At 41.2% G+C, this 12,887-nt stretch overlaps 1 protein-coding gene across 1 annotated transcript; it reads right to left on the bottom strand.

The window, feature by feature from the left end:
- Positions 1-207: 207 nt before the first annotated feature.
- On the bottom strand, positions 208-11,850 carry RAB21 (RAB21, member RAS oncogene family). The gene is made up of 7 exons (XM_088522978.1): positions 11,680-11,850; positions 4,557-4,616; positions 4,270-4,377; positions 3,525-3,588; positions 2,876-2,930; positions 2,347-2,435; positions 208-1,880 (listed from the first exon to the last, which is right to left on the bottom strand). Exons 1-7 carry the CDS (start codon positions 11,830-11,832, stop codon positions 1,741-1,743), a joined length of 669 nt encoding a protein of 222 aa, XP_088379104.1. The 5' UTR covers positions 11,833-11,850; the 3' UTR covers positions 208-1,740.
- Between the last annotated feature and the right edge of the window lie 1,037 nt (positions 11,851-12,887).

Below are 12,887 nucleotides of genomic sequence, written 5' to 3'. Positions count from 1 at the left end.
GGTGCCCACAGTTTCATGGGCAGGAGTTTCAATTCACACCAAAGCTCCATAGGCAAGAAACAGTTTTATCTCCACTAGCAAGAAGAGATCTCTTTGTCCATCACACACACAACCATGTCAGAAGAGCACCCCCAGTAGCCAAAGGGAAAGCACCTGCACCACAGGTCAGGCAGAAAAAGAGGGGAAAAAAAAAGGCATCAGGAGCAGTTTATAGCAAAGCCATCTATTATTTCAGAGAAAAAACAGATTGAAGACAGCACACTTCTTATATGTCAGACTGGTTAGTTACTACTACGGTTGTGCATTAGAGTATTCCCACACCATTCAGTGTATTTGTATGCAAGACCAATTCTGCCCTTCAGAAAAAGGAAGGCCAAGGAATATTCTATTTTGTCACAGACGTCACCTTTACTGTTTTTTCCAAGCATGACAACTTAGATAAAAAAAAAAGTCAGAGCACAAAACATTTTGACGTTTCAACTGCCACCATTTGTGATCCTTCTGTGATAATGATTTATACACCGTGTTTCTGAAAACCCTCCTCCCAAACCCTAACTGGGCTTCTAAGAGCTTAACAAGAGAAAGACCAAGTCAGGAACAAGTTCAGCTCTGCCTGGTATACCCAAAGTTACAACTGCAGCTGGCAAGTTCTACAGCTCCTGCATATTCACTCAAAATCAGAAGTGGTTCTAGTCAATGCTAATTCACGTGTTCACTCAAGCCTTGCAATGCAAAAACCCTTATGCTCATTAATAGTTTAAAATGCTGTCTGGGGACACATATATTAAACACACCTTACGAGTTTTACCATGCCTCTGGCTTACTGGCTACCAGGCAGACGAGGGCTAAACTTGGTTTGGCTTCAGGGGACATTCCAAGAGGCTGAAGTAAATGCAGAGGCAAGATCTAAACATGCTCCCACTGTTATGGGTGCTGGTCAAACACCTCCACCTTGAACAGCAGCCTAAGAGGCATTTCCTCCCTGCTAAGGTTATAAGCTACACACTGCTCTTGCCAGAAAAAAAGGCTTGAAAAGTTGCTGCAGCTATGAATGTACTGAAAATAGACTGTTTTCAAGGAGGAGGAGGAGCATTTCAACAGTACACATGAAAAGCTTGCATCTTTTCACTGACTTATTCACTTCACAATTACTGACAAGACTGATGTACATATTTCTGCACCTGAACTTGTAAAAGCAGATAAAATATTTAATATGTAATTTACAATGTATTTTACCAGCTTGGCATACAGGATGGACAGAGTATATCAAAGTAGTTGACAGTTATAGGCTTGTGGAAGCCCTGCAAAAATATTACTTCAGATATCTGCTAATTAAAAAAAAGGATTTGCATTTTAGAAGTGATACAATTCCATCTACCACAAAATACAAAGAGCTGCAAAAACGTATACCATTCCAACAACAATGTATATAAGTTATTAAATAATGATCTGATTTAAAAGAATATAAATGAAGCCTTTAAGTAGGTCTTTTCTACATGCATATTATTCCTCATTAAAGAAAAAAATATGTAAAAAGGCCATTGGTAATTGCTTTGTTAACCACTGTAGAAAATGCCAATTCTCTGGTCACAGACGCCACTAGTTTAGCACTTAAGGTCTCTGCAGTGTTATAAGTGATTATTTTTAAATACTGTTAATTCTATTACTCCATTGGTAGAGGATGCGTGACTTGGAATATGGCAGTCTTCATATTGAGGGCAACGATGCACAGTTTTATAGTTATCCAGAAGAACAGCACCCGCCACTGCTCTGTACTTGTGGTTCATCATCAATAATCTGTACGCCTCGCCTCGCTGTTCCCGACTGGCTGGAACCATTCCCTCTTGCTCTTTCATCCACTTGAGCAGTTTCTATCATTCCTGTAAATGAAGACATTTATTAGATAACATTCCACTGCCCTTTTTTACAGCTAAGATCTTAATCCATTTCAGTTACATACACAGATATTAAGTTCAGCAAGAGTGTCTCTCTATTTGTAGTCAGTAGTTTTCAGCTGTTACTTGGCACTGTTTAAGAAAATATTCTCAATCCTATTCCTAATAGGCCAAAGATCCAAGAGCTCTTGTATGGATCTTGTATGCTCAGATGTATTGAGATAGTGGCTTGGAAAAATAAAAGTTTTGTAATTCTGCAGTATTGGAAGCATTCACACATTGAGCTTCCACAGCTCTTCAGGTACACAAGCAGCTTGAAGAAAAACAAAACTTGATGCAAGTTTTTATGAAGGTTTTAAATTAAGGCTTTTACATGAGATTGGAAATATGCCACAAGCCTTCAGCCTTCTGTGACCGAGTGCTTCACAAATAAACTAGACATAATACCTACTTTTACAGAGGTCCAGAAACAGTTCTTCAATTCCTTTATTCTGTTTAGCTGAAGTATGATAATGTTTCGCTCCAACAGATTCAGCATACCTGTACAAATGCAGATATGGAAGAGCTTCACTGCACTGAAGGACTCAATCTTTCTAAACCACAATATTTTAAGTGAAGCAAAAAGATTATTACAACACTTTTCTCCTTCACTGAAGCTTAATCATTGTGGGCTGATTTAGCCCACAATGGAATCATCTGATAAAAATAACCATGATTCAGGAATTCAGGAAAAAAGGAAAAAAAAACACTAGGTGAAATAAAGAAAACTTGACCTCTACAAATGCATTTGCACTATGATATTGACTTGAATGAAATACAATTCTCAAATTACAATTCACTAAGGCATTCTGGGACGCAGATAGTAGAAGAACAAGGAGCAGAAGCCAGACACTGCTGGTTTATGCCTGCCATTTGCTAACAGCATCACAAGTGGAGCATAATTCTGCAATGATTGTTTCTATTAATAGATGGTAACTTACGTTTCTGCTTCTTGCACTGAAACATGCCTCTCCTTTTCCAAGTCTATTTTGTTACCTGTTAGAGACAAGTTGATCTTTCAAGTTTTTGTATTCTAAAATTAACCTAAAGAGATCTCAATCATACCCACGCTCCTCTTTTTTTTTTTTTTAAATAGAAGCCAACACAAGAAGGACAATCCCACACTAGTCTGTCTGGTGTAGACTAAAATGACTTCGGAGGCCACCTCCCAGTCAAACATCTTCACTGGAACCTACAATTGAAGTTCTACTCTCATTCTCCCTACCCCCACCACTGAAGGCATGTAAACACCACATGGACTCTGAGGATTTCTGGTACGGCTATAAAAATATAATGGAGATTTAGGTTTTGCTTTGTTAAACTCAGCAACCTGCAATAACCTGTCTGTACCTTGACGAAGGTGTAGCATTAAACAGTTTTCCTTCTTTAAAACTTTGCTTTAAAGCTCCTACTTTTTCCTCAGTTGTGATTTACTGGAACTTTCAGCTCCAAGTGAATTTTAAACACGGGATTCACAATACTTTTATCCCTTCACATGCATAAGGTATCAGAGCAGTGTTTTGAAAGTGTAACTAATGAAAGAAGTGTTTCTAACTCAGCCACTAGAACCATGTACTAAAAAGGACTTACCTACTATACATAAACAGATTTCATTTCCCAACATTTTTCTTAATTCCTTAACCCAGTTTTTTACCTGCAGGGAGAACAGACATAAGTTGGTTTTCACTTTGATAAATTACTGCTTTAGACATTGCAGAACTGACCTATTTCCTTCATGAATTGAGACAGAATTGAATGGAGCAACAAATATTTAGTGAATATTCTTCAGACAGCTACACACAGCTCTAGTTCTAGTATTCAACAGGTTTTAAGCTTACAGCTGAATTAGTAACAAGTGGCTTTCATTTCTAGAATAACTGTTTTACATAACTCACCACACACTGTGCTAGACCCACTCCAAAGAACAAGTTCACTGCACTCTGCATTTATTTCTTAGGTCAGTCATGAGATTATCAACAGGAACTTACTGATACCCACTGCACTAAGCTTTTTTAAGAATGTAAATTTTCTGAGAGAACAGATGGGACAAGAATGTTGAGTGAGCTGGTAGCAAAAGGTAGCTGCGCGCTTTGTTTTCCTGCTTTGAAGTTGTATGGTCAGAGCATTAACTTTGGCGCTGCTATTTCAAGGAAATTTAAGTAGTGAGAAGATGTCACTACAAGAACCTAAAATTACTTTAGGACATCATATAGAGGTAGTTATACAATAACTTATGCAAATCTAACTCCTCTTTTTCCAAGAAAAAAAAATTGTCTTGATAACACAAAACCAAGCACATTTACATCTTGCTAACAGGCCAAATCGGTCACAGTACCTTCTGAAAAGAGTCTTCATCTGTTATATCATATACTAGAATTGCTCCATTAGAATCTCTGTAGTAGATCGGCCCCAAGGCATGAAATCTTTCTTGACCTGCGGTATCCTGCAGTTGTTAAAACACATTTATTATCATTTTAAAAAAATAATAGCAGTCAAAAGACTGCTATCAGTTCCAAATTTCCCTTTAATAGGTGTATAAAATTTGACTTTGATTAACCATAAGTAATTTCTCAGAAAATTAGTCTGCTGGAGTAAAGGGAAATTATAAAAAAGCAAACATACCCATATTGCAAGATTTACTCTTTTCCCACCAATATTTAGCTTCTTAGTAAGAAAAGATGCCTGGAAAGCAAAACAGATTAATTAGAGTTCAGTTTTATACACAAGTATGTCTTATTTGACCTTAGACTAATTTAATAATAAACACATCTGAATCAATCAAGAACAGATTTTTGGATCAAAATATTTAAGACAGAAGGCTGGGTCAATACTAAGCTAGTTAGTCATTTCACTAAACATTGCCAGATGTCTTTTCTAAAGAAATCCAGCTTAGGCTTACTCTCTACTTTTTGTTGTCATTCTGAATGATTTGGGAAGGACTGGAGGAAGGCCATGCAGAAAAAGTGTAATTCAAAATATTGACATGCTCCAAGTTCAGCTTGGACTTTGCACTGGAGTATATGAAGTTGGTGGGACACACCTCAACTGCTTAGAATTTTTAATTTGCAGGAAGTGAAGTAGTTCACTATTAGCAAATTACTAAAACAAAATAGTTTCCTGCAAGTCTCAAAGCATTAGTATTTGGTAAGAAGTCCCCTGCTCTTTCCTCTGGTTTTCTGAAGTGAGCTCACAAATCTCTCTGCCACTTGTTTTATTCTAGTCTTGTTCTGCAACTTCAGGATGTTCCTCTTAACTGTACCTGAGGAAAAAAAGTGTACACACAAAAGGAGAGTGTCAGGACTGGCCTGCGCATAAGAGGCCTCAAAAGCAACATAATCAAGCACATTCTTAGAGCAGCTAAATTGTCTTTTATTTGATAGGACCAGAATATATTGCAAGTTTAGCCTAATTTCAGTAACTCAAAAGGATGTCTGTTCCTCTCAGAGCCATAAACTACCTTTTCAGACACCACCTCTGTTACTACAAGTCATTTAAAGGGGATAGGGATCTAAAACAAGTTTATTAAGAAGAAGCATTAGCCTTAAAGGTGATGATTAAGATGTTCTCCCATCTTGATGTCCAGCAGAAACTAGTTAACATCATTAGTCAATTTGGTTGCCAAGAGCTGCTTTTGCCTTTCTCCTAAGTTATACTGAGCCTGCCATTCAGCTTCACCTCATTTTGCATTTAGACATCAATGAGGTCATTGATCCCCAATCATTTTAGACTGGACTTTAGCAGCTCAGCAAGGCCTCTGCTTGAGCACTAATCAGGCACTGAACTAACCAAAAACCATCTCTTTGGGTGGGTGGAAAGAAAAAAAATATATGGGCCAGAACAGCTGTCAAAACCAGCCTGCCATTTAACTGCATGAGCACCAATACCCACACAGAAGCTGATGGCAGTTAGGCTTATATCAGCCTAAACCGCTGTGAAATCACCTCTCCAGAATGAGGATCTTACAACCATTCTGCCAAACCAACGTGCAGCTGGCTAGGGAAGATCCTACTCTAGTGCTACCTTCCTAACAGGAATTCTGGCGCTTGTATGACATAAGGTAAGGAACTGATTCAAAGTCTTTCATCTCCTCTTTGACATAACTTGCACCCTTTTCCCTCACGGCATTCCATAAATCTTAAAATAAATATATATATATATATATATAGACGCAACCAATAGAGAGGACAGAACATAGATCTAAAAAACAACACACAAACTCATTTCAAGAGCAGGTAGCAGAACTGGTCCTTGGGGCCACTGTATTCAACCACCTTACAGTCTTCAGCTGGCTGGCATGAAAGTCAACATCACAAACGGTTACAGAGAGCATGTTTAAAAAAAGAATAGCATGCTATCCAACTCAAAATAAGGCAATATAGCAGCAGCAAGTCTTAAACATGAGGAAAGCTTTAATGGTTTAGAGGGAAATAAAAAATTCTACACAAACTAGAATGTCTTTTAGCTAGGGGGCCTTAAGGATCCCTTGTCTGAGCAGTCTCCAGTTTTCATATCCTAGTTTGTTCTGCTACAGCCAAGTTTAAAAAACAAAAATTTACAAGTGGCTCCAAAAAGTTGTAATTCACCAACACTGGGGGAAAAGTATAGGTTAAACACAGTAAGTATAGCTTACTTGCCAATATTTATTGAGGCACTGTACTATAGGACTACCTACATGTGCTGCAAATCTGTGGGAGAGCTCTTCTGAGCATTATTTACTTTCGCCTAAGTCTATGCATAGCATTTCTTACAGACTGAGGAGAGCTAAGTGTGTACGAACTGTTTTTGGACTTCTGCACCAAAAAGTAGAAAATGCTTCACAGAAACAGGGTTCATATTATACCCTTCAGAATACAGACTTTTGTGTTTCTAATATCATGGTTTTGGATATTGGCCCATAAAGAGACACCTGCACTATTAACTGTCTGACATAACACATACAGAAGCAGATTTATACTCCTAAATAAATTTTGTTTAAATACCTCTCCTTCAGGTCACCAATGCTCCTGCTAGAAACACTGTTCTTTTAAACACCAGTAGCAGACTACTTGCTATCCTAAATACCCAAGCTTACATACATGGGAGTAGGCTTTTCAAAATCTTCTGTAAAAGAGACAGAAGACAGTGGCAAGGGCACATTAGGCTGTTGTACTTGTCCCTTGTATTAGTATGCATCAGGTTTGAGCTTAATCTAAAGTCTTAGATCCCTGGCTCAAAACATGGACAGCATTAGTATGAAGAAGTTCACAAGCAAGCTTGTATGAAAAGCTGTCTAACTAAGAAGCCTATTAACTGGTAATGAGCAGAAAACCTCAGGAAGATGCTGTACAAACAGTCGATGCTATGTATAGTGCTTCATTCCTTTCCATTGTGTTGACGTAGCTGAAGAATGCTACTAGCAGGCTCTGCTCTCGACCTAACAGATAGGGCCAAGTTTGTCATATTTACTTCTAAATAACCACTGTATTTTATAGCCGCAGCGACACACTATGCCAAAGACACAAATACACATCGGGGGAAAAAAAAAAAAGCATGGGATTCTTTTCCCCAGTATCCCCAGGGGAAAGTTTGTCTCACATAAGAGCAAGGTTATTACTTTTCATTCTGAAAGTCAGAGATAATCAAAAGGCTCATCAAGCAAGTGGCAAGACTTGAACCTTTTATTGAAGAAAAAAATGCATTAAGAAGTTTTTCAAGGTTCAAAGCATAAGGAAGACCCCTAACTACTGTTCTGGGGTAGTGAGTTTCCCCATTCAGTCCAGTTTAGAACAAAGTCTATTGCAAAGCATGTCAAAACTGTTCCAAATGATACAGTCTAGACAATGTTAGTAATTAACACACAGAAAATTCAGCATTTTCAAATGGCTACAGGCATACCAAACCACATACTGGTGGGTGAAGCATCAATTTTGACTTCCACCTTGCAGTCAGCAACTCCTTTCTATACTATATATATATATACACATATGTATATATACACACACATGTGAAAAACCCTACCTAACCCAGGAGGCTACAGTTAATTCAAAAACAAGAAATCTCATACCAGCTTCAAGTAAGATACTATTTTGATCCACATAGTATGAGCAGTCTGAAGAATACTTATACACTTACAGAAAAAGGATAATACAATTAGAGGAGCTAAATACCATTCTGCTAACGAGCCTGTACAAAATCCCTGAACTTTCAAGAACTCAGCTCCACATGTGCACCACACCCTGTTAGAGGAGGTAAAAGGACCTGAATGGAACAGGAAGATCCAGGCACAAGAGAATCTCTTGAGAGCAAATCACTGCAGAGGGAGAAAGCAGCTCACTGCCATCAACCTCTTGGCTATTTTATATCAGACACAGGGACAAACCAAGCATAAGAACACTGCATAAAGCACTAAGCTGAAAAAGCAGACCAAGGAGGTCTTGCCACCCATGACAACTTTCCCATCTAGGCAACTCCCCAAAGTAATCAGCATCAGCAATGTCTGACTGGTGCAAGAATATGACCTCTCTTGTATTGGAAATTTTGCAGGCCTTTTCATATTTCAGACATCAGGGCATCAACATTGCACTCATTTGCAGTAATTTAAAAGCAGAAAGTATCTACCTAAATAAATTGACTCTCAAACTATCACTTATTACTACTGCAGTAATTCTAATATACACCACTTGACACCAGTTTAGAGCTGAGAACCATTTAAAGAATAAAACACTGACCTCAATACCTGGATCTACATGAACTAGTTCTAACTGGCCCCACCACTGATAATATAGGTTAAACTCATGTCTTGTAGGGAGGAGGGAAAATAAAGATACACAGCTTCCTTGTGTGAGCTTCTCCACATGCTGGGTGTTTTCTTTCAGATACGTGGCAAATCAGCAGCTTTGTTTCCATTCAAAGAGGTCCTTTGAAATATTAAGCTTATGATTTCAAGCTAATCTAACATGTCCTAGCAGCTTCCTAACCTTTGCCTAATAGTTCCTGTCTATATAAGGAAGCTCCAAATCTTAGTTTCCATCTAGCTGGGCGGGGAGGGCAGCGGGGGGGAGGCACAGAGCAGGCAGTTCCCTGTCACTAGTACTCATGTGCTACGAGCACTGGGTGGGGGGTCCTATTTGTGCTACACAGAGTAACCTCACAATTAAAAACATGCTGAAGTGTTAGAATTCCAGTGGAAAAGCAGAGATACCCATCAGCAAGAAGATTCACACTGCCCACTTTAAGGCCTTCCGGTGCTCTCTCCCTTGAAAGGGAAGGCACCTCTAGGCCACATTCCCTGCCAGGCAGCATCACCAAATTAACGTCTCAGATTTGCGGGCCCCACCATACTGCTTTTTGTTGTAAGCACATTGGGATAAAGCACAAGGCAGAGCTGCTTTCGCTTTTCTAAAGCACAAAGTACTGTGGGCAAGAGCTACTTGCCCCACTATCTGGCTCATCACTGTGAGTCCTTGGCTGAATCAGGAACTAAATATTTATCTAATTTTGACTTTGTTAGAACAAGAGTCACTTGCTGAAATACTTTTAACCGGTGTCATGAAACAAAGCCACTTCACCAGATTAAGTCCTTTTTAAAAAAAAAAAAAAGGAAAAAAAAAGGTAAAAAAAAGTATGTCTTGCAGGAAAAAAAAAAAAAAAAATCACACCATTGCTTAGTCACATGTTATAGTTTCTCCCTGCCTTACTAAGGGATGTTTTAACTTGCCAGTGGAAGTATATATGACTTACTAGACCTTTCTTCTACTATTGTAGAAGAAACAAAAACAATAATATGCACTTTTGGATTATTATCATTTGGTATACTAAGATTCAACAGCAACTGAGACACAATAGAAAAGCAAAGAGAACTGAAAAACACAGTGCAATAAATTAAAAATAGCTTTATCACTTGACTATCAACATTGAGGTAGCAAACAAGAGCCAAATTGCAGTAGTGACAAAACTTCTATTTCAAGCACCAGCACGTGTTTCCACTCCTTTACAAGCAATCCTCACGGTCCAAGACTGTCCAAAACAAGGAAGCTCCCAAGCCAAAGCATCTAGAGAGGCTTTTTACTGGCAGCATTTCATTGACCTGCCATTTAAAGCTCCATTTTATGACATCTGTGAAATAGGTCTGTATTCCAACTCATTTTTTTGCTTTTGTTTTTAAATCTTCCACTAATGATTTCACCAAAATGACTAACTAGTGGTAGTGGTTAATAGACAAGCAGCATTCATCCCAGCTTCTGCTTGAGATGTCAAAATGCACAGACCATTTCAATACACTCTTAAAAATTCTTGTTTGCTTGATGCTGCAGCTCAGGTGAAAATCACAACTGTATCCCAACACCTGTAAGCTACTAGATACTTTAGCCATATGAAGTATCATTTACCTCTGTGGCAATCAGAGCTGCAATTAGCCTGCCAGAAATATCACACCATATGCCTCATGCCTAGTAAACCTACCAACAGATCTTTCCAACTCCAGAATATGAACATATGCTAATAAAGTTTAAAATATGTGTTTTTTTGCTATTTAGTGGCAAAAGGAGCAACTGCATTTGCTAATGAAACATTCATCATATTGTTTCCAGCACATCCCCCAATGCTCCTTTTGTTTTAAAGGAAAGCTTCACTATTAAGCACACTTCCAAGCTACCCGGCCCCACAAAGATCTTTCAAAAAGGTACATGAATAGCTCACATCCACCTTGAGGCTTTCTGCCTCGACCACCTATCTATTCTATACTCCACATTCGAGAATTTAAAAGGCAGTTCCAAAACCCCCAGGGGCCCACATGGTGGCAGGATTTGTTCCTTTACTTAAATAGCATTTATTATGAATAGCTTGCATTACAGCTTTAACCAATCTGGTCACAACTACTAAGAAAACCTGCCGCATAATTGCAGATAAAAGGTTACATGAGCAGAGGCAGTCCACCATACAAACTTCATGTACAAGCCCTGATGCAAAGTTTAAAACATGGTTTCTAAGACCTCTACAGTCACACAAGTATTTGCTTTGGAGATTTTGCTTTTTAACACTACAAACATGCCATATCAAGACAGTAGATAGTGCAGAATCACAAATATTTTCAAGCAGACACCGTCTCTCACATTCCTGACTAGAACAGCACTTTCCAGGTGCTTGTAACTAAGCTGACAGCATCACTGAGAACCAGTCCAAAATCCAAGCAAATAATGTGACAAGCAAATAAGTATTCAGAGGCTTTTTTTTCTTGTGTATGAAACCTGAAAAAACATACCATGATCTTGTAACTTATAGAAGGTATTTTATAGAAATGATTTTTAGTAGCTCTTCTCAAAGACTAGCACCAAGGCTCTGAACACTAGGCAGTCTATAATTATCAGAAGTGGAGCACGTATGAAACACTTAGTCATCAGTCCACTGCTGACGATTACAATAACAACATTAGTTTCAAATCACGCTTCCACCTCCCAACATTCAAAAGAACATATTCATACACATAACTGAAAAAAAAAAGTTAGTGTTAAGAATAGAAGAGAGTTATTTATGCACTGCAAGCTTAGATCTGAGGGGTTTTAAAACAAAATAAGGCCTCCAGCACAGTCAGCTGAGGACGGCCACCATTTACAGAGTGGCACCGGTCACGCCAGCTACGCTGAAGCCGTAAAGGCGACGGTTCAACAGCAACACGGAGAGCCCCGGTGCTGAGCGCGGCTCCTCGTAACGAGCCCCGGGGCGGCCACAGGGCCACGGGGGGGAGCCCGGGGGGCGGCGCGGCTCGCACCTGCAGCGTGGTGATGTGCTTGTCGTTGAACTTGTTCTCGCAGTAGCGCAGCACGAGCGAGGTTTTGCCCACGCAGCCCTCGCCGAGCAGCACCACCTTGAAGGAGAAGCTGCGGCCCCCGGCGGCCGCCGCCGCGCCGGAGCCCGCCGCCATCCGCGCCCCGCCGCCCGCGCCGCCGCCTCACATCAACGCGCCGCGGGGCGCCGCCGCCGCCACCCTCCTCCTCCCCGCCCGGCGGCCCGGGAAGAACGGGCAGCGCGGGGAAGGGGAAACGGGAGCGAAAGACGCCGCGGATGAAACGAAAGCCAAAATGCCACGGCCAGCGGCGGCCCTCCCCCCGTCCCCTAATGGCGTCTTCTTCCTCCTACGTCACGCGCCGCGCCGTCACGTGCCTCCCCCCACACCCCGCCGCCAATGGGAGGGGCGGAGGCGAAAAGCCCCGCCCAAAACCCGGAGGGGCGGGGCCGGCCGCAGTGTGGGGGCGGTGGGGGGGCCCGGTGACAAGATGTCGCCACCCGCAGATTCGCGAGTGCGGGCGCAGCTGACAAAATGTCGCCGTTGCGCGCCCCGGTGGCGAGAGGGAGGGAGGGAGGGAGGGAAGGGGCTCCCCTGCGTTTCGGCCCCGCGCGCGGCAGGCGGGGCCCCGCTGCATCACGTCACGTCACGGGAGCGACCGTTTTTTTCCGTTGCCCGTAACGGCAGCGCGGAGGCGCTGGCTGTGGCGCAGGTGGCTGCTTGGCGAGGTCCTGCTGGCCTTGAGGGCTCAGCTAGAGCTTTGGTCTTCGTAAAGCTTCCAAAAATCCCAATCTGCCGCTCAAACATAAACGGCAAATATGCAACAATATCTGCAATGATACTTGTGGCCTAAGTGGAACAAGTAGCTTTACCATGTCTAGTGACAATATATCAGCAGGGAGGGAAAGCTACATAGGATTTATTCACACATAGCAGTCCGTTTTTTAACATTGCTGTCTGCACAAGACTTGCTGCAAACGCAGTCACAGAGTTCGTGCCGGGCAGAGCGTCAGTGCCGGTAACAACTGTCATTAAACCGACCATAGCAAAACAGAGATGTGAGAGCAAGCAATGAGAAAGGCATGAGAAAAAAATGCTAAGAGGTTCCTTGACAAGAGGGGTCTTTCTCTGGCGGTGTTGGATGCGCTGGCTTAATGCCTGTCAAATTGAATGCGGTGCCTTCATGGAAAGCC

Source organism: Tinamus guttatus, unplaced genomic scaffold (assembly GCF_059628265.1).
Source record: "Tinamus guttatus ecotype Peru unplaced genomic scaffold, ASM5962826v1 Tinamus_guttatus_pri_ptg000171l, whole genome shotgun sequence".
In the NCBI taxonomy this organism is placed as follows: Eukaryota; Metazoa; Chordata; class Aves; order Tinamiformes; family Tinamidae; genus Tinamus; species Tinamus guttatus.
This window is presented reverse-complemented; position numbering and strand designations above follow the sequence as displayed.

What these genes read in the sequence shown, in the direction of transcription:
- RAB21 (XM_088522978.1), bottom strand. Translation starts at nt 11,832, where the DNA reads ATGGCGGCGGGCTCCGGCGCGGCGGCGGCCGCCGGGGGCCGCAGCTTC. An exon ending in GAGTAAATCTTGCAATATGG is followed by an intron (nt 4,378 to 4,556) that starts GTATGTTTGCTT and finishes TAACAACTGCAG; the next exon opens with GATACCGCAGGTCAAGAAAG. An exon ending in TCAGTGCAAGAAGCAGAAAC is followed by an intron (nt 2,436 to 2,875) that starts GTAAGTTACCAT and finishes GCATTTGTACAG; the next exon opens with GTATGCTGAATCTGTTGGAG.